The following is a 24,390-nucleotide window of genomic DNA, read 5'->3' as shown; positions in this document are numbered from 1 at the left end:
TGTGAGGGACAGGCCCAGACGGACAACGAGACAGAAAGCCTTGGGGTTCTGGAAATGGATGAAGTGAGGAGGGGGCCAGGAGCAGAGAGTGGCAGACAAGCAAGCCGTAGCCTCCTCCCCAGGTTTCAGCCAGGTCGGTCGAGAGAGGGCTCTTTGGTTAAACAAGCAGAGCATGCCGGGGAGAGAGCAAGAACGGAGCCCTTGGAGAGGCCCGGGCAGGGGTCTTGCCCCTACGCGGGCACGCCTTTGTCCCGGGGGCGCCCCGGGCCGCGGGGCCGCGCGGGCTTCCTGGGGGTGTTGAGGGGGCGGCGGCTGCCCCGTGGAGCGCGGGGCAGTGCGCAGCCGCGCTCGCTCTGCGTGTCCGAGGACTCGTCGATGAAGGCCAGATTCTCGCTGGGGTAGTCCAGCGCGGAGGCCGTGGGCGGGGTGGGCGGCGTGGGCGGAGAGGGTGGCTCGGTCTTCTCCGGGGCCGCAGGGGATAGGGGTCTGCTGGCGGGCTGCGCTGGGCACGGCGGCGGAAGCAGGGGTGGCCGCTCCTTCTCCGGCGGCGGTGGTGCCGTGGGCCCGACTCGCTGGGTCACCCGCGCGGTCACCGTGCCGGTCCAGCTGGCAGCCTGCGCCGTGAGGCCGCCCATCTGCGCGGGGAGGAAAGGCAGTCCTCGACCGGGGCTCCTCGACCGTCTCCGCAACCCCGGGAGCCTGCCCCTTCACCAGTCAGGCATTGCCCCTCTTTTCCGCCTCGTCTTCCTGCCTCAGGAGTGGGAAAAGGCCGGAGGAGGGAAAAGCTCATCACCCAGCCACATGCTCTCCCCTCCTCCATCTGCGCGGAAGTGCCCTTTTCTCCAGAAGAAAGGACCGACCAGACTTTATTTCAGCTCTCCCTCCCGTGCCCCCAGAGACCTTTGCGCCTCCCCCCTCTCCACGGCCGGGAGCAAGGAGTGGGGCTACAAAATATTTAGAACAATAAATAAAAATACAACAACAAATAAAATTTTAGTGTAAGTATGTCCCATGCAATATTTGGGACATTTATACTCAAATATTATTTGCAACTTATCCAAAATTCACATCAACCGGGCTTCCTTTATCTTTATTTGCTAAATCTGGTAACCTTATCCATGAGAGTAGAGATGGAGTCACCTGCAAACCTGTCAGAGTTTATCGCTTTGTTTCCGGCCGGTGCGCACTGGGGCTCCCTCAGTCCCTGCCTTGGGGAGCCCACACTCTGGAAGGGAGGCAGACTAGTCAACCTGCTGCTGGTGAGCAGCGCAGCAGCGCCAGGGCGCAGGCGCGGTGTCGACGCAGGGGCGCCTACCTCTGCCCGAGTGCGGCGGGACACTACTCGCAGCCAGTTCCCGATGGTGGTGAGCACTGAAGCGAAGTAGGCCAGGCCGAGTAGGATCCAGAACCACACCAGCGGCTGGTAGGCTGCAGAGTTCTGGTTGGGGCTGGCTCCTGGGACGCCACGGGGAGGGCAGAAAGAAGTTGATTGTGAGACACGCCTTGAGCCTGTGAGTCTCTGGTTCACTGCCCCTCTTCCCAACTCGTTGAGAGGATCCGCCCTCCCCAGGACAGTGGGTGTGAGCTAGAGTGCGCGAATGGATGCAAGAAGATGAGTGGGAGTGACTTGAAGGTGTGCAAGAGAAGAGTAAGTGGGGTGCTCACGTGCAAGAATGTGAGCATGTGTGAGGGGTGCACGTGTACAAGAATGTGGCACGTGTGAAGGGGTCACTTAATATGTGTGAGCACGCGTGGGGTGTAAGTGGGCATGAGGTGTTGGTGCATCCCTGGAAAAACGTGAGGGTGCATTCAGTGAGTGGATGTAGGGATTGGAGCAAGCACGTGTGAGCGCACAAGCGCCCTGTGGAACCTGGAGGGAGAGACAAGATTGCAGAGCCCCTGGGCAGGAATAAAATGGGTAGGGAAGTGCAACCCAAGAAAGTGGCCTCACCGGCCACATAGTCCCCGAAGCCCACCGTGGTGAGCGTCACCACGACGAAGTAGATGGCCTCCAGCTTGCTCCAGCCCTCCACATAGCAGAAAACGAACGTGGGCGTGAGAACGAAGAGCAGGCAGCCGATCAGCAGAAAGAGCACCGCCGATAGAATTCGCACCAGTTCTGGTGGCACCTGCCACTTCTGCAGGGAGGGCAGTAGGCAGGGCCGAGGAGTCACCAAAACCTCCAACTCTCACACCCCACAACCCTCTTCTGGGAGCCCGTGTCCGAGGTTCGCGCGATTCAGGCGCCCCCCGCTCACGTGCCGGGTGGGTATGTAGGGAAGTGTATCCCGAGCCCAACGCAAGGGCGCGCAGGGTGTGGAGCAGCTCACCAGGAAGATGGCTTCGATGTGACCAATGCCGCGGCGTAGGGAGGAGCCCAGCCGGTCCCCGACCCCTGCCAGCAGTATCCCGAACAGCGGGATCCCCACCAGTGCATAAAAGATGCAGAAGAGGCGGCCAGCATCTGTGCGCAGGGCCGCGTTGCCATAGCCTGGGCAGAGGGGTCGTGCAGCAGCTCTAGGGGTTGCCTGGCACCCCCCTACCTCCCCCTGCGCCTTCGCCTGTGAGAAAGCCCAGCCACCCCGTGCCCCCTCCCATGACCAGTCCCCTCCCCCACCGATGGTGGTGATGATGGTGCCTGAGAAAAAGAAGGCGCTGCCCAGGTCCCAGGCTGAGTGGTTGCTGTTCCTGGTTGAGTTGGTGTCAGGGTTTGCACCCCCTCCCAGGGCATCAGCCACCTCCTGCAGGACAAGATGCAGAAGGAGGAACCTCAGTCCTTCCCTCCCGTCCTAGCCAACCCCCTGGCCATCCAGTCTCCAAGGTGTTTCCCTCCTTACCCCTCCCACCTCTCCCCTGCCCTCTGGTCTCCCTGAAGGCAATCCCTTACAGCAGACATTGCAAACTGGAGAGCCCAATTTTGTTTGACCAACACATTGTTTTAGAGACATTTGAATTATCGGCCCCTTAATTTCATATAACAGATTTCCAGTTTTACAGTGGTCAGGAGCACAGACTCTGGGACCAGACTGCCTGGGTTCAAATCTTGGTGCTAGGTGAAGTTGAGCATCAATTTCTGCATCTATCATTTGGGGATGGTGATAATAGTACCTACCTCGTAGAGTTATTGTGAAAAGTTAAAGCACTCACATCAAAGCAAGCACTGTGTGTTTGTGAAATTAGTCCCCATGTAGAGATCATGCCCAGTGAGTTCCAGCTTTCCACAGACCCCACCAGTCCCACCGCCCCTTTGGAAGCTGAGTTTGAGTCCCTTGCCTTCGAAAATCTGATGAAAGTTAGGGACCCTCCCTCCAGGAAGGTTCACATACCAATATATTTTGCATCCAGTTTTAGGAGGGTCATGGATACACAAACCCCTGCCCACCCTGCTGAAGTCCAAACCAAACCCTGTGCTACATAGTAGGTGATCAATAAACATGATTAAATTAATGAAATGGCCATGTGTCTGCCCCTCTTGCCAACCAGTCTGCCTCTCCCTCGGAGGCGGAGTCTGTGTTTTGAGAGTGCCTGCCCTAAGTGATGGAGGTCAGAGCATATAGAGGAGGGGGTGCAGAGGGGCCCTTCCCCAAGGAGCACAGAGCTAAGACACAAGTGGTGTGAGGGAGGTCAGAAACCACCTTCTTTCTCTCTGACTGCAAGACCTCATTAGCAAGACACATTCCAAATTAATCTTCCTAAAGTGACGGCCCAGAATCTCCGTGGTTCCCTGCTATCTGCAGAGTAGAGTCCAAACTCCCCAGCCCAGCCTGTAAGCCCCTTCTCAGTCTGGTCCCACCCTCCCTTTCCCCAGTCTTCACTCCTGGGACCCCCATTTTGGAATTCAAGTTACAGTGACCTTTTCCCCCGATTTTCTGAGATGATTCCATTTCCTGAAATAATTGTTTAATACAGCCAAGAAGTGAAAGGTATGATTAAAAGTGGTTTAATTTTATTCTGCAACACTTTTCCAATAAATTCACTACTTAGGGGAAAAAAATCCTTTGTCATTCTGTGTGTTCTAATTTTTGCTTCAAATGACTAGGCATCTGTTAAATCCAAGAACTGCAAAACACTCCGAGCTTTCCAGCCTCCACGCCTTTGCCCATGCTGTTCCTCTGCCTGGGAGTCTCTTTCAACCCAATCACACATCCCTAAATTCTACCCATCTCACCTGCTTCATTTCAATTACCAGCTCTTCCCAAAGGCAGCTGGCATCTCCCTCCTTGCCCCCAGCACCTAGCCCAGGGCCCAGCATACAACAGGCATTTAACAAAGAAGGAAGTAATGAAAGCTCCTGTTCTACTAGATCCTACAGCGAACTTTCCATGGATTTGTCCCTTCACCTAGATGTAACATCCTCTAGGGTAGAGCCTGCATCTGTTCCACCCCAATATCAATTTCCCTGCTCACCCTAGGGTGTACAGCACAGCACCTAGCACACAGTAGGTGCATAATTGCTGCATGACTATTTATGGAAGAGAAATAAAGCAGCTGTTGCCCTCCTTGCTTGGTTCTGCCCTTCCTTTTCTTCTTCTTCGTCGTCGTCTTTTTTTTTTTTTTTTTTTAATCCAGGAAAAAAGGAATTCCTTTGTGAAGATAAAATAGGTCAGATTCCCTCCCTCCTCCTGCCCTGTGGTCTGGCCAGGCCCTCTCCTACCCAGGCCTCTCGGAGCTTTGCTGGGCATTCTGGAGGTGTCAGAGACAATGTCAAGCTGCCTGTGTCCTGGACCCACCCCATCCTCATCTCTGCTCCAGGTCCTGCCACCTTGGGAATCAGCTGGAACACCGAGGCTCCATGTTGATGGCTCCTCCCTCCAAAAGAAGGGGCAGGAAATAGGGGTGCCTTTCAATAAAATAATAAACATGAATGTATTAAAGTTAAATGTTACTTTATTTTTTTTTAATATGACAGTGGCTCAGAAATCAGAGACAGTGCAGCAGAGGTGCTTGCCTGACAGTAGCCCAGAAGGCTGCAACCCACACTTTCTTTAGTCATTGGTCCAAAGTTGACCCATCCCTGACTCGCCCTCCCTCTAGCCTCCGCATCATAAGCAGGTGTCCTGGTGGGAAGGTGTGCTCAACCTGGCATCCATGATGGCATGGACCAGCTTGGGGGATCCTGAAATCCTCCGAGATCATCAGTACATGTTTATATGTGCACTTTTCTGGAGGTAGCGGGTGGGGAAGTGTTCACAGTGTTCTTGGGTTTCTCTGAGGCATCTGTGACTTCAAAGAAGCATAGGAACTAGTGTAGGGTTGCCAGATTTAGCAAATAAAAATACTGCACGGGACATATTTATATTTTAAAAGTATTCATTCTTTAGCTGAAATTTACATTTAACTGAGTGTTCCAGACTTCATCTGGCAACCCTAAACCAGTGAGTTAGACCTGAGAAAATGTAACATATCTCATCTGCTACAGCCATGTATTCATTTCTTCCTTCATGCGTTCCTTCATTCAACCACTATCACACACGGAAGGAGCCATTTTAGGAAGATAACCCAATACCAGGCACAGCAAGGAAAACAAATGCCGCCCTGGCCGCCATATTGAAAACACAGAGACCTGGATCCCAGCCTCTGCCCTGCACCCCCCAGCGGCACCCTGCCTTCAGGGGTGCGGGTCTGGAAGCAGCTCTCCAGCACAGGGTCCCAGTGGCATGCAGCTAGTGTCAGGGGGTCACGGGTGACTGCTGAAGGAGCTCTCCCCCACCCACGCACCTTGATGAAGAGCCCCAGGTCCTGGTCGCTCACACATGGATGGGCCCTCAGGAACTTCTCTCGGACCTCCCCCAGCTCCCTTTGGGCCTGCTGCTCATGGGGCTGTTCCAGGGCCTGGAACACCAGGGCACCGGACACCAAGTAGAGCAGGACCACAGCCAACAGTGCCAGTAGCGTGGTGCTGCGCATGGCGCGCCCAGAGGCCCGGCCAATTCCACGGCCCGTCTGGGGAGGCCGGGCAGGGGGCTCCTGGGGAGCTGCAGTCACTGTGGGCAGAACCAGGGATGCTGGGATCAATAACCTGACCTGACACCCCTACACCCTCCTCCAACCCCTACACACCCAATGGTCTTGGAGCCCCAGCCCTACTACCCACAGACGTCTTCTCCTCACATCCCTCTGGCCGGACACTTGGTACCAGGACACACCCAGTCCCCCCACCGCTGTCCTCCCCCTTACCTCCACTGCCCGGCCCTCAGCCCCTGTCCAGGGACTCCAGGGTGTGAGAAGATAAGAGGGCACCGGGAAGGAGAGTGGAAGGGGGAAAGAGAGACCGAGCCTGCCGAGGGAGAGGCAGGACGAGCGAGGAAATGCTGGGGGCGTGGAGGGGGCCTGGGGAACCCGCCTTCCAGCTGGAGGCTGAGGGGGCACAGAGGACTGTGCAGGGCGGGGACGGGGGTGGCGGGTCCCGGCTCGTCCGCTGAGGCTGCGGCAGCATCTTCGCGGTTTCTCCCTCCCCCCCTAACTCTCCTCGCTCCTCTTCTAGACGCGATGGACCGGGCGGGGAGCCTCCAGGGTCCTCCAGCGCCCCGCTGGGCTTTCGAGGAACCCTGGGGCGGGTCCGGATCGCTGCGCAGAGGCGAGGCAGGGCGGAGGGGAAGGGAGGGTACTGGGTTCCGGGAAGCAGCGCGGTGGGGGCGACCAGGGCCGGACCAGTGCAGCATCCCCTGGACAGCTGTCAGCCCCCGGGACAGAGGGGGGCGGCGCCCTCGCGCACACACGCGGGCACAAAGACCCGCGCGCCCACGCTCCACCCTGCGGCTCCAGGCGGCGCCTCTGCCCGGGCTGCACGCACACACACACTCCACCTGCACACTCCCCGGCCTCTCGGGCACACCGGACGCTCAGGGCCGCGCGCGCCGGGCCAAGGCCCCCAGAGGCCCACACACTTGTGTGCACACACTCACATACACACATACCCAGACCTTGGGGCCACCGCGCAGCGCCCACTGCCCAGACACCGCACCCCCGCCACTCGCTCCCACGGCCTCCCCGCGTCTTCACGCCGACGCCTCGGAGCGTGACGGGCGGCGGCTGGATGCGCGGCCGCAGAACTCCCAGAGGCGCCCACGAACGGGGAGGTGGGCGCCTCTGCCGGCCGGTCGCCCCCTGCGCGCCCCAGCCCCGGAGCCCGGCCGGCGCCCTTCGCCGCCCCGCACTCCCTCTCCGCGCCAGCGCGCCCGCCCTCTCCGCCCCACACTCACTGTCTGCCCCGCTGCGGCTGCGGCTGCGGCTGCGGCCCGGGCTCCGGCACGGCCTCGCCGGTGCCTGCCGGCTGGGCCGCGGAGGCGGCGGCAGCGGCAGGGGCGGAGCGGGCGGCCGCCGGTGCTGGGACCCCCTCCCGCCGCCAGAAGCCCCCCTCCTCCCTCATTTAACCCCTCCAGCGCCGCGCTTCCCTCTGCTGTGCCTCGCCCTCGCCTCCGGCGCAGCTCTCCGCAGACCCTTACCTGCGGCTGCCCAGCCCCCCAGTCCTGGCCGGTCCCGGGAGATGAGTGGCAGAGGAGCCCGGGAGGGGTCGCCGTTGGGTCAGGCCTGGAGTCTCAGACCGGGGCCCTGGTTCTGCCCTGTTGGCCAGCCAGCGTGGCCAGCGGCACGGCCCCAACTTGGACATCAGCCGGCTCACCTCTTCGGACAGGCTCCACTCTAATCTCCCAGCATCTTCCAGGCCCACTACCAGGTGGGAAGGGCCCTCAGCTCCCCGCCCCGAGGGACAGCCTGGCCCTTGGGCTCTGCACTCATGAGGGAGAAGACCCCAGGGGACAAAGGGGTGGGGGATCCCCTGGGGCAACCTGTAATTGGCCGAGGTAGGGTTGGGACCAAGCTCTGGGAAATCAAGGTGGGGCACCTCCTGCATCCCCATCTTTTGTTCCTCACTTCCATGCCCATCCCCCAGCCAGGAGCTGGTGCCAGCACTCCCTCCCCCACTGTCTGAACAGCAGGGCCCTGGCAGGTCCTGGAACTCATCTCCTCTCTGCTCTTACCCATTTCTTTACAACTCGGATCTTGCCAAAGACCCTCCTCTTGCCGGGGGGCCTCAGCCTTCACTTGGGTGGTTTTAAGCATGGGCTCTAAGGCTGGCCATCCTCTACCAGTAGGGGGCCTAGACAGGTTACCGAACTCTCCCCACCTCCCAGTCCCCACTTACAGAAAAGAAAAGGGATGACTCTCCCCTCAGGCTGCTGTTCTGAGCATTAAAGTGGTTGGCATTTGTAAATGCTGGAAACAGAGCCTGGCACTCACAACTAAGTGCCCTACAAATGTTGGCAATTTTCCTTTCAACAAAAAGTGTTGGTCCAGTTTTGAGCCGACTCTCTGAGTCTCAGATGCGGCCTGCTGCTTACGAGAGCCCCAGGTGAAGGGTTTCAAGACAGGCTCCGTGCTAGGCCCCAGGAACTCCCAGGAGCTGGAACAATTGGCCACACACATGGGCAGGAGACAGACCCTCTGATAAATGACTCCCGGCCGAGGGACAGATGACATCTGTAAGGGCTGTGACTACAGAGGGCAGTGGCTGCACTATTAGGGACAGTCAGGGAAGGGGCCCCCCAGGACCACCAGGCAGGCTGTGTCGGGGCAGACCAACCATCTGGCCAAATCCACACCTGCTAGGGAGATGGGGGCTGCTTGGTTACTGGCCAGCTCCTCCTCCGCAGGCCTTGGACTAACTCCTGGACCTGAAGGCCAGGTTGGGCATAATGACAGGGAAACAGGGTCTCTAGAAATCCCTACCCACTAAGGGTAAGAGGCATAGGAGCCATGCAATCACTGTGCCAAGGGACCCGAGAGGGGGGGACACAGTTCCCTGACCTGGAGATGGTAGGCTTCATAAAGGAGGTGAAATTTGAAGATCTTGAGGAAAGAGTAGAAATTATTCAAGCGGCGAGGGGACTGGAGTGGTCTCTCTTCTGGTCTCTCTTCCCCTCAGACTGCAGGCTCCTCCGTCTCCTCACCCACCAGCCTCGGGGGAGGTAAATGGCCCCTGCCCAGCCCAGCAGCCCCCCTCAAGGGCCGGTGTCTGATTGGCCTTAGACCAAACAGGCAACGGTGTGAGAAACACAAGCAGACAACTGACAGACAGTGAATAGACTCGGGGCACACACTGTTTATTGAGTGGCAGGTGCAGGACAGGTAGCTGGCTCTGGTGTGGAAAGCAGAGGTGGTAGATCATGCCAGGCTGCTATGAGCCTCTGGCAGCCAGGGCCATGCCCCCCATCCTCAGGGACAGCACAAGCTCACTACAACAGGAGTAGCAAGGAGCCGGCCTGGGAAAGGCAGCCACAGCCCCCGGGATCCCGGGCAAGAAGCGGCAGATGAACTTGGCACAGGGGTCTGGGGTGGGAGGGACTGGGGTCTGGGTGTTCTACGGGGAGATGAAGGGGGATCACGTCTGTGGGGTAGAGTAGAGACTGTGATGGTGGCTGCCTGGTCCCAGAACCTGGGAGAAGAGCAGAGGAGTGGTCCGCGTCTGGCTGCCCCCGCACCAGCCTGGCTCCCGCCCGATGGCACCGTACCAGCTGCTGGAGCCTAGGCTGCCTGACATGCTGCAGGCAGAGAAACAGGCTCAGTCCCACGACAGTCACTAGGACCACAGTCGCAAGAGTTGGGGGAGGGAGAGACACCTGGAAGAGCCCAGTGACCCAGACCTCTCTGACTATGGCAAACTTCATCTTGGAGGGAGAGGTGGAGGCTTCAGCAATAGCAAACCACAGGGGACCTCACCTGGTACAGATCGTGGCACGGGTGGGGGTGTGGGAAGGCCCAGCTGTAGGTCCCCATGGCTCAGTGGGGTAACCCAGGAGCCCAGGGCTCCTGAGGTGGAACCGGGACTCCTACCTGGTGCTCTCACCCCGGCTGTGCTCCCAAGAGCAGCCCTCATCCTCGCAGTGTGCCCGGTCGAAGAAGTAGGAACGGGAGCCAAAGACCTGCCCGTTGAGGATGCGGCTGGTGCTCTGGGGGAGGGAGCCGCCATTGATGCTTCCTCCTGCCCCCCACTGCCCTCCCCCAACCCCCAGAACCCAGCCCAGGTACCCCCAGTGCCGCCCCTCTCCACTGGCCCTCACCAGGTCCTGCGGGGGCCGGTGCACCCGGAAGAAGCCCACCAGCAGGGTGGTGGGCAGCAGCTCCCACACAAAGAGGATGAGGCCAAACACCAGGTAGCCTTTGTTCCCCAGGTCGTTCACCAGGTCCGCCTGTGGGGAGGCAGGGGCTGTGCCAACCTGCAGTCGTGCCAATGGGGCACCCAGACAGGGCCCAGGCCAGCTTGGGGCCAAGAGCCACAGCTACTGAGGAGGCGGCAGACGTGCCGAATGCCCACCTGATCAGAGACGTTGTACCAGTCATAATCGAAGGCGTCCAGCCGGCTCCGGGGGGCCAAGGCCAGGGCCGCCAGGTTGTAGCAGGCCCGGCTGGCATAGAGCAGAACCATGGCGCCACCCATCGCAGCTGCCTGGCACACGCTGGTCCCCTGGCACAGATGACAACAGAGGATCCTTAGGGAGGGTAGGCTCCAGCTTTCTCTCTACTCTGAAGACCCCAAACACCCCACAGGACACTCAGGCATCAGCCCTTGTGGCCCTACCTTGGCCTCCAGGTAGATGCTGGTGGAGGGAGCCCGCCGGGCGACAAGGCAGAGGCAGGCGGCAAGAGAGAGTGCGCAGATAACAAACAGGGAGTCGCTCACCAGGACACGCACCAGCAGGAGGGCCCAGGGCTGTGCCCGGCGCCGGCGGGACAGCACTGCACACAGCACATTCACCAGCAGAAAGAGCAGCGAGGCCCCCACGAAGGCCCCTCGGACAGCCAGCCTGCGGCCCACAACACGGTCAGCCCCAGAAGACCACCCTTGGCGCTCCCCAACCACCCAGTCTCCCCCAGGAGACCCCGGTGTCCATCAGAACCTCAGGTCATCCAGTCTGAACCCTGCTCCTCTAGTTTTACAGATGAGGAAACTGAAGCTAAAGGGGTCAGAAGATGACTGACGGCTGTGGTACAGCAGAAAGAGCACTGGATTGGGAGTCAGAAATCTGGGTTTAAGCCCTGGCTGTGCCTCCTGCCAGGTGTGTGGCCATGAACATGTTGCTTTACCTTGCTGGGCCTCAGTGTCGTCGCCTCTCAAATGGGGCTAATAACAGCTTCACAGGTAAGTTGTAAAAATTAAAGATGTTTGTGAAAGCTCTTAATAAACTGTGAGATGTTATACAAATGACAAGAGTATCACTGCCCAAGGTCACCCAGAAGTGCCCTTTGGCTTTGGAGTTTCCAAGGGCTGGAGCCTCCAACTCTTCCTCCATCATGGATGACATTGGTACCCTCTCCCTTCACAGTATGTCAACTGTTTCTATTATAGTTGTCCTTCACATATGCAATGCCCCTGCTGAGCCATCTGCACCAGATGCCTAACTCTTCCAAGCTTTTCACAAATATTCTGGGTTGTCCTCGCCTCAGACCTACCAGGGAGGAAGGAATGGACACCGGGCTTCTCCCTGCCCCTGACCTGGAGGCTGAACCCACCAGTGTCCCGAGTACTTACAAGCCTCGGCTCATCTCTGGCCGACGCTTTGCCTTGGCCTTGAATACCACCTGGGAGCAGAGATGCCCATCATTCTTTGGGGCCCTTGGGGCTTGCCACCCCATTGCCCACCCCCACCCGTCACCATGGTTACCTGGGCAAAGTAGAGGTTCATAAGCGTCAGTGTGAAGAACTGGAGGCAGACAGGACAGCAGTAGAGAAGCCAGAAGGGCAGTGGCCCCAGACGGTTGGCTCGGGGTGTATCTCGAAAGTAGAAGGAGAAGAGGGTGGTACGCAAAGCAGCCCAGAGCAGACAGAGTGCCAGGAACACCGTCTGATAGCTGAGACGCTTGTGCCCATACAGGAGCACCAGCCAGAGCTGGGCATAGACGGAGAAGAAGAGCAGGGCGTACAGAGTGGTGTAGGCCGCAGTCAGCCCCAGGGTCACGGCGGGCGGCAGCGCAGGCACCAGCCCAGCAGCAGGCACCAGGCCAGACAGGTTACTCTCCATGTCAGGGAGGGAGGCCTGAATCCCGGAGACAGAGATGGAGGGGCTGGCAGGGGGCCAGGGAAATAAATACGGAGGGGTGGGAGTTGTAGGGTGCAGAGACAGAGATGGGGAGCTCAGGGGGAAAGAAGTTGTGGCTGGCCAGGCCCTCCCCCCCTGAATAGAGGGACCCTTGCCTTTGCGGGGCACAGGCAACCTGGGCCCCTCACTCAGGGGTGTGGAAGGACAGCCTTTCCTCTCCAGGGCAGAGGGGGATGGGAGCACTGCTCTCTGGGCCAGCCTCAGAGCCGGGGGTGGGGAGAGGGGTGGAGGTGCAGAGTCTGAAGAAGAGGGGTCCCTGGTCTTGGTCGCTGGAGTCGTCCTGGCAGGAGGGGGAGAGCCGGCCAACGCCAGTCCGCTCAGGGTTGCGGCCGCTGCTGGGGACGCTCAACGCCTGGCTCTCCCCCTCCCCAAACTGGGGGACTCTTTCCCCTCCAACAAGCCGGATGGGGAGGGCCTCTGCCTTCCGTCCTCGGGATTCCGGACGCTGCCCCCACCCCACCCCCCACTGCGTCTACTCCCCAGCCGCGGGGGGCGGGAGGAGACCGACGCCGGGTCCTCAGGCCGCCGATGGGTAGCCGGCTCCGGTCGCTGGGACGCGGGGCTCCGGCTCCCCGGCTCCCGCTGCTCCGCCCCCTCCTGCGCCTGCGCGGCCGCCGTTCGCTACGCAAATTGCTCAGAGTCTGGCCCCTGCTACGCAGAACCGCGCCGCGCCCGGCGCGGAACCGTTCGAGAATTGGCGCGACTTGCGCCGCCGGCGGGCGTCAGGGGTTACAAGAGGCGGCGAGCGGCCGTGACGCTCGGGCTGCGCCGCGTCCGGCCAGTGCCCGGGTGGGCACTGCCCGGGGCCAGCTGCCCTTGCTTTTTTGGGGGGCCGGCAGTTCCCATGCTTCTCTTCCCCATCCTCAAATCGAGATCATGCCGCCCGACCCGGGGCGGTAACGACTTCCCTTCACCCGGTCTCTGAACGAAACTTCCGCCCTCAGCCAAGATGGCCTCCGGGGCCCGCCCCCCCGGGCCTTATCCCGCCTGGCCCCGCAGCCCGCGCTAGCCGGCCCGCGCACTCCCTGGCCGGCGGCGATTCCCGCTCACCTGGCCCGCCGTCTGCCAGGCGCGAGGCTCCGCGAGTCCTATGGTCACCCTCACAGGGGCCCCTGTCCCTTCTGCGCCGGGGCAGTCATCCTGCCAGGGCGAAGGCTCCCTCTCTTATCTCGAGTGCTCCCGAGTTGGCGCGGGGAGTGGCGCCCCTGATGCGGGCGGTGCGAGGTTTCCACCGCGGGAAGAAGGGAGGGGGACTTCCCGAGCCGGCCACCCGGTTCTGACGGAGCAGTGACAACAACAACAGTTGCATCCGACGGCTGAGCTTCAATTAAGGCTTTGCAAAGTGCCTTCACCCACAGTAATCACCACTCAGTTTACAAGGATCACCGACTCCTGAGGGAGGTGTCATTATCCCCATTATACAGGGGTGGGAATTAAGGCCCAGAGGGCCTGAAGGACTCGTCAGCAGGAGCTGGCCTCCAGATGGGGACCCCAAAGAACCCCTCATCTGCTCCCACACACGCCCAAGGCATAAGGAAGTCGGGAGCTGAGCATCCGGAGACGTAGAAGGTACCCAGGAGGAAGGTGGTGGGCGGGGCCCGGGCCGTTAGTAGCCCCGCCTGCTGGCCAGTTAGTGACATTTCGAGAGCTGATTGGGCCGTGTCGGTGACAGTTCCCGTTGCCCAGGCAACTAGGGCCGGGCTCCCTCGGTGCTAGAGGGACGCGGCGGGCCCGGGTCAGGGGCTTCGAGATCGGGCTTGCGGTGAGACCTGTGTGCCGTCACCACGGGCGGGTCTGGCCGAGGCCTGGGTAGGGGCCTGGGGCTGCCGTACCGCCCCAGGGCTCTGAGAGATTTAGATCCTGGGTGGGTAGGTTGAGCTTCCTGCTGTGCCAGACTCAACGGACAGATGGGGGCCTGGGAGGCAGGGTGGACCTGGGGTTCTGAGGTGGGAGAGGGAGCCAGGGATGCCTGCGCCCCCCCCCCCCCACCGCCGGCCCCCGTTAGCCCCAGCTGTGCCCTAACCACCTACCATCTTACCCCCGCAGCCCAGAGCATGTTCCAGATCCCAGAGTTTGAGCAGAGTGAGCAGGAAGACTCCAGCCCTGCAGATAGGGGCCTGGGCCCCAGCCCCACAGGGGACAGGCCCCCAGGTCCCAGCAAGCACCAGCAAACGGCCCCAGGCCTCCTGGGGGAAGCTGGTCACCAGCAGGGGCAGCCAGCCAGCAGCAGCCACCATGGAGGTAGGCACCCCTGCCCCAAAAACAACCACCTGGCCTCCAGCCCAGTAGCTCCCTGCACCCCAGCCACATCCACACTCACTGCGTGGCTTTGAGCAAGTCCCTAACCTCTCTGCACCTCAGCTTCCTCCTCGGTAAAACAGAGCAATTAGTCACCACCAACGTAGTGCTGTGGGGATGATTAGGAATACCTAAGAAGCAATTATAGAGCTGGTGCTTGGTAAGTGGTCAAAGTACGCAGCTCTTAGCTTAGGGCCAGGACAGAATCACTGAGAGGCAACTTAGGTCACACTTGCTTGGCATTTCCTTGGGGCTAGAAGACTTGGTGGTGCCCTGCCCCAGGCTAGCACTTTCCCTGAGATCCCGGGATCCAGCCTTCCAGCCCCAGCTATGTTCTTTCCAGCCCTGTGGCTCACACGCGGGTTGTCCTTGCCAGTTGCCAGGGCCAGGTGACCCCAAGAGGCAGACAGCCCTACCAGGCAGCGGGTCTGTGTGGGGCTGGGGAAGCATCGGCTGTCCTCCACATCTACTGAGGGGGACCCAGCGCTGAGATGGAAGGATGGGCCCTGGAGGGCAGTGGCCATTTCTCTGTAGTCCCCACCTCCCCAGTGGCCAGCACAAGCCTTGGCACCTGGAACAACCACAGAGATCTTCTGAAAACAAAACTCATGTCCCTCACCTGTGGAAGCCGAATTGACGCCCTCCCATTTTCAGGAGCAGGAAGGCTTATTAAGACCCCCTCCCCAGGGAATTCCCTGGCAGTCCATTGGTTAGGACTCAGTGCTGTCACTACCTAGGACCCGGGTTCAATCCCTGGTCAGGGAACTAGGATCCTGCAAGCCATGCGGCGCAGCCAAAAAAAAAAAAGAAACAAACAAACAAAAAGGTTGGTATTCAGTTATTAGTCAGGGATATAATCTCTAATACAAAACAAAACAAAAAATCCTCCCTAGCCCACTGTCTGTCACACTGAACTCCGCAGGTTTTCTTTAACTTCCAGATTTTTTTTTTTTTTTTTTTTTTTTTTTTTTGCGATACGCGGGCCTCTCACTGTTGTGGCCTCTCCCGTTGCGGAGCACAGGCTCCGGACGCGCAGACTCAGTGGCCATGGCTCACGGGCCCAGCCGCTCCGCGGCATGTGGGATCTTCCCGGACCGGGGCACGAACCCGTGTCCCCTGCATCGGCAGGCGGACTCTCAACCACTGCGCCACCAGGGAAGCCCAACTTCCAGATTTTTGCACTTGCTGTTTTTCTGCTTGAAACAGCTTTCTGCCCACCCCCCACACCCGGCTGTCCCTTCCCATCTTCTGTGTCAAGTGCTGAATGTATGTTCCAGCTGCCAGGGGTTCATCAGTGACCAGAAGAGAGAAACCCTTGCCCTTGTGGTTGCCCACATTCTAGTAGGTAGAGGGAGACAAACCATAAACAAAGAAACAAAGTAGTGAGTGATATAATGCGTTAGAAGATGATGCACTACATGACACACTCTTGACTTTCTCATTGGAATCCAGAGTACTGGGGGGCCGGGGGAGTGATTTTAACTGAGGTGGTCAGGGTGGGCCTTGGTAAGAAGCAACATTTCAGCAAAGGCTAGAATCAATGAGGGGTGAGCCAGGCAGAGGTCTCTGGGAAGACAGATGCAGGCAGAGACCTGCAGGCGGAGGGAAGGGCACATGCAAAGGCCCTGAGGTCAGGACACAGTTCAGGCCAGTGAGGGGAGGGAGGTTGGAGAGTTAAGGGAGGGGGAGGGGCCGATGGACAGGGCCTTGAAGGCCCAGGTGAGGACTCTGGCTTTCACTTTGAGTGAAAACCTAGAGGGCTTTGATCTTATTTGGACCTCGAGAGAATCACCAGGGCCCCTGTGTTGAGCCGGGTCTGCATTGGGCAGAGGCAGGGGCGGTGCCACAGGGGAGGATGGTGATCTGTGCCAGGCTGGTGGTGGTGGAAGTGGTAAGCAGCTGGACTCTGGGTTTCTCTTGAAGGTACAGCTGGCAGGATTTGCTGGCAGACAGTTGTGGGGTATGAGGCACAGAGAAGATGGCTGCAAGGGATCTGGCCTGGGCACCTGGAAGGATGGAGTCGCTCTTAACTGAGATGGAACTGAGACGGCGAGGGGTGAGATCAGGAGCCCTGTTTGGGCCAGAGCAGGTTAGAGGTGCCTTTTGGGCATGCAGGTGGAGACTTCTAGTAGGGATAGATACCTGTAGAAGTTGGCAGTCGCTGATGTAGTGTTCTGTGGGCCCTGGGAACCAGTGTAGACAGGGGAGGAGCTGGACTGAGCCTGGGGATCCAGTCTGCAGAGGGCAGCAGGAGAGGAGGAGTCAGCACTGGGGTCTGAGAAGGAGGGAGCGGTCTGGTAAGGAGAGGGCGAGCTGAACCCGTGAGGCTCCTTCCAGGGCTGCTGGAGGAGGACTGTGAGTAGAGCACTGGACTCGACACAGGGCCAGTGCAGCTTGGGTGGCAAGTGGGGAGGGATGATAGGAAGAGGGTTGGAGGTAGAAAGGGGAGCCCACCCCCTCTCGGCAGCTGAGCTCTGGCAAAGAGGAACAGAGGAGCGGGTGGCAGCTGAAGGCCCAAGGAGGGTCAAGGAAGGGTTGTTTTATTATGTCTTTTATGATAGAAAGGGAAATGAAAAGAGCATTTGGTGGTGGGGGGCCCATGCTGCGCGGCTTGTGGGATCTTAGTTCCCCAACCAGGGATGGAACCCATGCCCCCTGCAGTGGAAGCATGGAGTCTTAACCACTGGACCACCAGGGAATTCCCAAAAGAGCATGTTTGTAAGCTGATGGAGTAATCCAGGAGCGAGGAAAATACTGGAGGATGCAGAAGAGAAGGGAAGCTTGCTGGAGAGGTGTCCCTGAGTAGGAGAGAGCAGTCTGGTGTGCAGGGGAGGGGCGGCTCAGCTAAGAGCGGTGGAGGGCAGGGGGAGATACCTCATGGGAACTAGTAGAAGTCTCTCTCATGGGTGCTTCCATTTTCTTGGTAAAAGGAAGCCAGGTCTTGAGCCAGGAGTGAGGGTTGGGAGAGGGATGGGGGCTGATGGGGAGAGAGGAGCAGGTTTGAAGTGGTTGTCTTGGCCTAGAGGATGGAGTGTGGAAGGTGTGCTGGGCAACATCTAGGGTGCCACTGGGTCTCGTGACCGTGAATTTGAACTGAGGTGGCACGGCTGTGCTTTCCTCCAGCCCCACTGGCCAGTCGGCTGCCTGTGGGAACTGGCAGGGAGTTGGCCTTAACCAGACCTGTGCTGGTCTCAGCCCAGTGAGAGAGGTGGCTGGGGGCTTAGCTCGTGTGCAGTGTAGGCTGGCCAAGTGTGAGGAGTCCCAGCATCATTAGAGTTGGGGTGCCAAGGCAGGGAGCTGGGAAGGACCACTTCGGTGCCATGAATGAATGAAGACACGAGCGGCTAAGGGAGTGGCTGGGGAGAGAACGGCAGGGAGCTCCAGTAATCTCCTGCACCCACAAGGGGCCCACCCTGTGGGCGGTGGGTGCTTGAGGCCCGGAGTGGGAAGGGTGGCACAGCCCAAGAAACTAGATTTGTGGAGGAAGGAGTGAGAATGGTCTGAAGCAGCAATAAGCCAAGGGGATGCCTATCCCAGCTCCAGGTCCAGCCATGAGGAGGCCTGCAGGGGAGAAAATAGCCACCATGTAAGAGGACTGCACTGGATTCCTTAAACTTTTCTTTTTTAATTAATTAATTTTTGGCAGCACTGAGTCTGTTGCTGCGCGCAGGCTTTCTCTAGTTGCAGCGAGCGGGGGCTACTCTTCGTTGCGGTGCGCAGGCTTCTCATTACAGTGGCTTCTTCTCTTATTGTGAAGCATGGGCTCTAGGCGTGGGATTCAGTAGTTGTGGCTCGTGGGCTCAGTAGTTGTGGCTCACGGGATCTAGAGCGCAGGTTCAGTAGTTGTGGCTCATGGGCTTAGTTGCTCCGCGGCATGTGGGATCTTCCCTGACCAGGGCTCGAACCTGTGTCCCCTGCATTGGCAGGTGGATTCTTAACCACTGCGCCTCCAGCGATGCCCATCCTTAAACTTTGGACTTAGTTTTCGATGTCTAAAAAGCAAGTGATTTTTCCATAAAAGATCCGCAAGTGCCAGCGACCTGCCAGAGCCACAGGGCCACTGCCCCCTCCAGATGGGCAGGGTCCTGTCACTCTTCATAATCCCTGCCCCCACACCCCTGCTGTAGTGGACGGCGTGTGTCCCCAGGGCGGGCCTGTGGCCACCTTGTGTGCTGTGACAGCTCCATTGCATAGCCTGGTGCCTGGGGCGGCTGGTGCGTGGATGATGGAGAGGGGAGGAAGGACATGCAGTGGGAGAAGCAGCCCAGTGCCGGGCCCTGGACCAGACTGCAGGGGTCAAGCTCAGCTCTCCCCTCTACTGGTAGCTCGAGCTTGAGCAGGTTACTTAACTCACTCTGCCTCAGTTTTCTGTTTTTCCTTTTTAAAAAATTGAAGTGTGGGCTTCCCTGGTGGCGCAGTGGTTGAGAGTCCGCCTGCCGATGCAGGGGACACGGGTTCGTACTTCACCATAGTAAGTGAAGTCAGAGAAAGAAAATATCACATGATATCACTTATATGTGAAACTAAAAAAAATGATACAAATGAACTTACTTACAAAACAGAAATAGACTCACAGACATAGAAAACAAACTTACGGTTACCAAAGGGGAAAGGAGGTGGGAAGGGATAAATTAGGATTTGGGGATATATTTTTCTTTTTGGCCGTACCACGCTCAGCTTGTGCGATCTTAGTTCCCCGATCAGGGATTAATAACCTATAATGGAAAAGAATCTGAACAGGAATATATATATGTATATGTATGTATAACTGAATCACTTTGCTGTATACCTGAAACTAACACATCATTGTAAATCGACTACACTTCAATTTTTTCTTTTTTTTTTGTTTTTTTGTGGTACACGGGCCTCTCACTGTTGTCTCTCCCGTTGCGGAGCACAGGTTCCGGATGCGCAGGCTCAGCGGCCATGGCTCACGGGCCCAGCCGCTCCGCGGCATGTGGGATCTTCCCGGACCAGGGCTCGAACCCATGTCCCCTGCATTGGCAGGCGGATTCTTAATCACTGTGCCACCGGGGAAGTCCCAAAGAAGAATAATATTTTATTTCAGTGTCCCAAATACAATTTTGGTGGAATACAGCAATGCACAGCCATGTATATTATTGTTTCTGGCTTCTTTCAAGCTATGACTGCAATGTTGAGTAGTTGTGACAGAGACTGTGTGGCCTGCAATGCCCAAAATATTTACTATGTGGCCCTTTACAGAAAACATTTGCCAGCCTCTGCTTTAGTGTTTTCTGATTTCCTCAGCTCTGAGCAAGGTGGGGGTATGTTCTCTACAGGACGGTAAGGGGCTTTTGTACCCCAAACGGCTTTGGGGACACAGGAAGCCTCGGCCAAGACACGACAGGCAGCGCACCTGCTCAGGGAGGAGTGCCACGCTGCTCTCCTGCTGGGGGCGAACAGTAAGTGCACCACCCACGTGTGGTAGAGCAGGATCCAAACCCAGCCCTGCCTGATGGCAAAGCCTCACTGCCTCAAACTGTCTGGAACATCACTGTTTTAATGAAGTGTGCAAGGATGCTCACAGAAGCATGAACATGGATGTGTCCAGCCCCATGCACGTACCCAGAAGCCCAATGGGTAAAGAACTTAAAGCCTGGTGGTGGGCCTCGGGGCACCTCCAGCCCTAGGCCCCTCCCAATTCCCCACCCCAGCCCCAGGCAGGCTCTCTGGAAGGATGGTGTGAGTGGGCAGGCCTGGGTACCCACCCATGCTCACAACCAGACAGGAGCCACGCCCATCTCTCACCCTTACCTTCCCCAAACTGGGAGAGGCCACCTCTGCCGTGCCCCGGGGCATGTAGGGGTGAGAGCTGATTGAAGGTTGGATGCATAGGGTGGGAGGGGCATATCCACTTCCCCCTGGGAGTTCACAGAAAATCCCTCAGATTTTTTTCTAGTAAACAGAAGGACACTTAAATGTTCAGTTTACACTCAGGAGTGTCATTTTGACAATGGCTGGCTTGGCGTTGCTAAATCCACGGCTTTGGTAAAAATCCCCACTCCTTAGGGTAGGCCGCTGGTAGAGCTGGCACTTACAGAAGGAGGACCAGGGGTGCCTTCCCAGACCTGAGGCCCCAAGGTGGCCCGTGGTGCTGCTGGAGGGAGCCGGGGGCATGAGAGTTAAGCACACAGGCACAGGAGCCAGAATGGTTGGGTTGGAATCCCAGCTCTGCCATCTACTAGCTGTGTGACCTTGGGCAAGTTACTTACCCTCTCTGTGCCTTAGTTTTCTCCTCTGTAAAATGGAGACAGGGAGTAACCTCCTTCATAGGATGTGATGAGGACGTAAGGAATTGATACACACGAAGCACACTTCCAACCTGACACAGCGAGTGCTCTTCTGCTTGCTCTGATTCCTAGGCGAGGGTGCAGTGCCCCCCTGCCAATCACTCATCTTCTGACCCTTGGGCCTTGCATCTGTCAAGTGTGGAGGTGTGTGTATTCTTAGTGCTGGTAAAGGAAAATAATAGCTGATGTTTCCTAAGCATTTAAGTGACCGGGCAGGGTGTACCAGCTGTGCGACCCTGGGCAAGTTCCTAACCTCTCTGTGCTTCTACTTCCTCATGTGTGAAATAGGGAGAACTTGGCCTCTGCTTCACTGGGAAGCTGGGAGCCTGCAGGACATGAAAAATGCAGAACTGGGTGCTTTCCCTGTGTCATTTGTTCTCGTGGAGGTCCTGGGGTCTGGGGTCCATTTCACAGAGGACTACACTGAGGCCCCAAGGGATTAAAGAAAAGGTCCCAGGTCACAAAGCAGGAAGGTGGTGGTGGGGACCCCGGCCCTGCTGCCCACGCCTCACGGAACTGGTCAGCGCTCTGCAGATGGGCCTATTCTCATCAGGGGTCTTGCTGCTCTCAGCTCCTTAGCCCCCACGCCCAATCCCAGCTGCTGATTTAGCTGCCCGTTCCCCACTGCCAACTCACTCCTCAAAGGCTTTATGGTCTCCCTACCTACCTGACCTCAGGCTTTGGTGACGCCCAGGAGCTCCGACCACCCGCTTAGCCTAGGCCTTTCTGGATCCAGCCCCCTCTTCCCTTTTTGGCTTTCTCAGCCATGTGTCTGGAGATGGGACCCTTGGAGGCCCAGCAGCCCTGGAGCTGACCCACAGGCCTTTTGGGAGGGGATGAGACAGTTACCCCTGGTTTCAAGACCGGGTCTAGATCTTAGTTTCTCCAGAACGCCTCCCTGTGGACGCTGGCCCCCTGCACTTCTTCCATGCCTGTCTTTCACTCTATACTTAGTTCTGGATTTTGCTCCTGGGAGTGTTTTAGGTCTTTGCTGGACTGCGTATGGGGGTGGGGTTGGCAGGAGTTCGGGAGATGGCACACAGTACCTACGTCGGTCAAACTCAGGACACACCTCTTTGCATAATGATCCACCACGCCCTTTCAGCTTAGCACTTTCCAGCTCTTTATGTGACCCTTATGCAGTCACTGGTAGTAAGGACTACGTTTATCCCCACAGAGAGGTGAGGGCACAGGTGCAGGGAGTTGAAGGGCAGCTGGACAAGGGAAGAAGTGTAGCTCAATGGATAATCACTGGACTCTGGATTCCAACAAACCTCTAGGGACTTCTAGCCTCAGAGCTTCACAGCTGTGGGACCCTGCGCAAGTCTTAACCTCTCTTAAGCCTCTGTCTTCTCATCTGCAAAGTGGAAGCAATGTTAGTACTCACCTCCCAGGATGGTTAGGAGGATAATGAAGTAATGCCCAGGGCCTACTAGCACACAGCAAGTGCTCCCTAAGTATTACCTAAAGTCAACAGACCTTTCTGGACAATTTCTCCAAAGTGGGTGCTGTGAGAGGTACAGACACGCTGCTGACAGGCTCTTGTTCTCTGGGGGCCCAAGGTCTCCTGTAGGCCACAGCAGTGAAACAAATGGACCCCAGCAGGTCAGCTGCAGGTCGCCTGGCTGGGGCGACCTCCTCATCCAGGGGACTGGCTTCCTCTGCGGGGGAATGGGGCTGAGGAAAGAGCTACCGGCCCAGGGGGTTGCTGGGAAGCCCCAGCATCACGCACTCGCAGCTCTAACTACTAGTTCTTATGCCCTTATTTTGTGCCAGGCACAGAGGAAAGTCATTTTATACACTAAGGGCCTGGCCCATTATTGGGGCTCAATTAAGATTTGTGGGATTAGTGAGAAGTTAATTCGAATCTTCACAAAAGCCCCATGAGTTTCCCTTAGGAGGGAACTGGGGCTCTGAGAGGTAGAGTGATGTGCACGCAAAGACCACAGCGGGCCGACGGAGCTAATGCTGAGGGCTTCGGCAGAGCTGGGGCCACAGAGGAGTTGAAATTCACGTCGTCCCCACCCCCTGACCTTCTCTGCAGGCACTGGGGCTGTGGAGACCCGGAGTCGCCACAGCTTCTACTCCGCGGGGACGGAGGATGAAGAAGGGACGGAGGAGGAGGAGCCCAGCCCCTTCCGGGGCCGCTCGAGCTCGGCGCCCCCCAACCTCTGGGCTGCACAGCGATATGGCCGCGAGCTCCGGAGGATGAGCGACGAGTTCCACGGCTCCTTCAAGGTGAGCTCCGGCCGGGGCGCACAAGGCACCGTAGTCCAGGAGCATGCCGGGACCTAGACTCCCGGGGCTCCTCCCACTGGGCTGTCCCATTCGAGTCCCACTGCATGTCGGGATTTGCGGTCTCGGGACTCCTCCCTCCAGCCTGTCCTTTCCCGAGTCCCAGGGCATTTCGGGATCTATAACCCAGACCCCGCTCCAGAAGGCCCAGGCTCCTGGGTTCCCCAAATTCTTTGAGCGCGGGGCATGCTGGCATCTGTGCTCCTGACCGACCTCTTTCGGATATCCGGGTTCCTGGACCTCAATTTCGGAACCCCTTCTTTAATTTTCGAATTACGGTCCCATCTTCCAGGTGCCAGATCTCCAGCTCTGGCGCTTACAGGGTCCTAGGCATCCTCTCTTCCCGCCCCCGGCATGGAGGGTCTGGGATCTCGGTACAGGGCCTGCTGGCACTATTGTCTTTATCTCCCCCGTGATCTCACTTGGCGGTGGGATTCCGGAAGCGGAGGGGCCAGGCTCGAGGTGCCAGGATAAGCTAATTCACATAACCCTTTCCTCCTCCCACCCCGAAGGGACTTCCTCGCCCGAACAGCGCGGGCACAGCGGCGCAGATGCGACAAAGCCCCAGCTGGACGCGCTTCCTTCAGTCCTGGTGGAACCGGAACTTGGGGAGAGGAGGCCCCGCCCCCTCCCAGTGACCTTCTGTCTCACATCCCGAATCTCCGAACCGCTGCTGGCGGCCATCTTGGGAGTGGGCGGAAGTCTTTTCTGCAGGCCTTATGCAAAAGGAGGCTGTTTCGTCCCTTTCAGAAGGAGGCGGTCTGACCCAGAGCCCAATTCCCTTCCGGTGTGTGCGAGGACCGCGGAGGGGCTCGGCCCCCGTCGGAAGTCTTGAAGTTTTTCCGCCCTTAGGTGCTGGAAATGGCCCTGTGACCCCGCCCCCGGCACTGGGCTGCCACAGTCGCCTTCGCCAGTTGCGAGCCGGAATTAACCCTAACTTTGCCAGAACCCTTTCCTCCGCGGTAACGCTGCGGGCCGATGCTCGCTAGAAATGTGGTAATAAAGCCCGCGTCTGTGCCGTGGAGTCTCCTATGTCCGTCGCTTGGGGCTTCGCGGGCAGGGGGAGCGGTAGCACTGACAGAGTTTCAAAAGATGCCCTCGTTTTATATATAAGGGAAATTGAGGCTGTTTCTGAGTGACATCATGGGACCGAGATCAGAGAGGGGTTGAGGCGGCGAGCAGAGCCACGGCTGCTCGGCCTCCGGGAAGCGGAGTGCGACCGGACCTCGGGGACCTCCAGGTCCTTATCTCTAATATGGTAATTGGGAACTGCAGGCCGGCTGGCCGCCGGAATTCCACGCACTGCAAACCGTGCCGCAGTCCCCCAGGGGAGGGTCATTTGTTCCTATTTGGGTCAGTCCTTTTGAGCAGCTACTGTGTGGCCGGCCTGG

At 58.3% G+C, this 24,390-nt stretch overlaps 3 protein-coding genes across 13 annotated transcripts; 1 reads left to right on the top strand and 2 right to left on the bottom strand.

Annotated features, from left to right (window-relative positions):
- Window positions 1-36: 36 nt before the first annotated feature.
- KCNK4 (potassium two pore domain channel subfamily K member 4) lies at window positions 37-7,139 on the bottom strand. The gene is made up of 6 exons (XM_033861680.2): window positions 5,719-7,139; window positions 2,618-2,741; window positions 2,331-2,491; window positions 1,952-2,138; window positions 1,316-1,455; window positions 37-635 (listed from the first exon to the last, which is right to left on the bottom strand). The coding sequence occupies exons 1-6, from the start codon at window positions 5,905-5,907 to the stop codon at window positions 231-233; spliced, it is 1,206 nt and encodes a 401-aa protein (XP_033717571.1). The 5' UTR covers window positions 5,908-7,139; the 3' UTR covers window positions 37-230.
- Window positions 7,140-9,073: 1,934 nt separating this feature from the next.
- Window positions 9,074-13,282, bottom strand: GPR137 (G protein-coupled receptor 137). 8 transcript variants are annotated; one of them, XM_019931345.3, is made up of 8 exons: window positions 13,146-13,282; window positions 11,661-12,032; window positions 11,528-11,577; window positions 10,577-10,802; window positions 10,313-10,462; window positions 10,059-10,187; window positions 9,832-9,947; window positions 9,229-9,539 (listed from the first exon to the last, which is right to left on the bottom strand). In XM_019931345.3, exons 2-8 carry the CDS (start codon window positions 12,015-12,017, stop codon window positions 9,380-9,382), a joined length of 1,188 nt encoding a protein of 395 aa, XP_019786904.1. In that variant the 5' UTR covers window positions 12,018-12,032; window positions 13,146-13,282; the 3' UTR covers window positions 9,229-9,379. The 8 variants fall into 8 exon arrangements, with proteins under 8 accessions (XP_019786908.2, XP_073665207.1, XP_019786904.1 ...); XM_073809105.1 differs by having other exon boundaries at window positions 11,661-12,060; window positions 13,146-13,274; XM_019931346.3 differs by lacking the exon at window positions 13,146-13,282 and having other exon boundaries at window positions 10,679-10,802; window positions 11,661-13,083.
- A 243-nt stretch (window positions 13,283-13,525) lies between these two features.
- On the top strand, window positions 13,526-24,018 carry BAD (BCL2 associated agonist of cell death). Of its 4 annotated transcripts, none has more exons than XM_033860928.2 (4): window positions 13,526-13,664; window positions 14,142-14,336; window positions 22,749-22,942; window positions 23,512-24,018. In XM_033860928.2, exons 2-4 carry the CDS (start codon window positions 14,150-14,152, stop codon window positions 23,635-23,637), a joined length of 507 nt encoding a protein of 168 aa, XP_033716819.1. In that variant the 5' UTR covers window positions 13,526-13,664; window positions 14,142-14,149; the 3' UTR covers window positions 23,638-24,018. The 4 variants fall into 4 exon arrangements, with proteins under 4 accessions (XP_033716819.1, XP_033716818.1, XP_033716816.1 ...); XM_033860927.2 differs by lacking the exon at window positions 13,526-13,664 and adding an exon at window positions 13,747-13,857; XM_033860925.2 differs by lacking the exon at window positions 13,526-13,664 and adding an exon at window positions 13,820-13,959.
- The last annotated feature ends 372 nt before the right edge of the window (window positions 24,019-24,390 follow it).

This window comes from Tursiops truncatus, chromosome 8 (assembly GCF_011762595.2).
Source record: "Tursiops truncatus isolate mTurTru1 chromosome 8, mTurTru1.mat.Y, whole genome shotgun sequence".
Taxonomy (NCBI): Eukaryota; Metazoa; Chordata; class Mammalia; order Artiodactyla; family Delphinidae; genus Tursiops; species Tursiops truncatus.
The sequence above is the reverse complement of the archived record's forward strand: the minus strand, read 5'-3'. Positions and strand labels throughout refer to the sequence as shown.

Excerpts from the sequence above, each read along its gene's own strand:
- BAD (XM_033860928.2), top strand. The coding sequence starts at position 14,150 with ATGTTCCAGATCCCAGAGTTTGAGCAGAGTGAGCAGGAAGACTCCAGC. Across the intron at positions 14,337-22,748 it reads CAGCAGCAGCCACCATGGAG|GCACTGGGGCTGTGGAGACC; the intron begins GTAGGCACCCCT and ends CCTTCTCTGCAG. Across the intron at positions 22,943-23,511 it reads AGTTCCACGGCTCCTTCAAG|GGACTTCCTCGCCCGAACAG; the intron begins GTGAGCTCCGGC and ends CCCACCCCGAAG.
- KCNK4 (XM_033861680.2), bottom strand. The coding sequence starts at position 5,907 with ATGCGCAGCACCACGCTACTGGCACTGTTGGCTGTGGTCCTGCTCTAC. Across the intron at positions 2,742-5,718 it reads ACCTGGGGCTCTTCATCAAG|GAGGTGGCTGATGCCCTGGG; the intron begins GTGCGTGGGTGG and ends CTTGTCCTGCAG. Across the intron at positions 2,492-2,617 it reads CACCATCATCACCACCATCG|GCTATGGCAACGCGGCCCTG; the intron begins GTGGGGGAGGGG and ends CCCTCTGCCCAG.
- GPR137 (XM_019931345.3), bottom strand. The coding sequence starts at position 12,017 with ATGGAGAGTAACCTGTCTGGCCTGGTGCCTGCTGCTGGGCTGGTGCCT. Across the intron at positions 11,578-11,660 it reads TGAACCTCTACTTTGCCCAG|GTGGTATTCAAGGCCAAGGC; the intron begins GTAACCATGGTG and ends CTCTGCTCCCAG. Across the intron at positions 10,463-10,576 it reads GCATCTACCTGGAGGCCAAG|GGGACCAGCGTGTGCCAGGC; the intron begins GTAGGGCCACAA and ends CATCTGTGCCAG.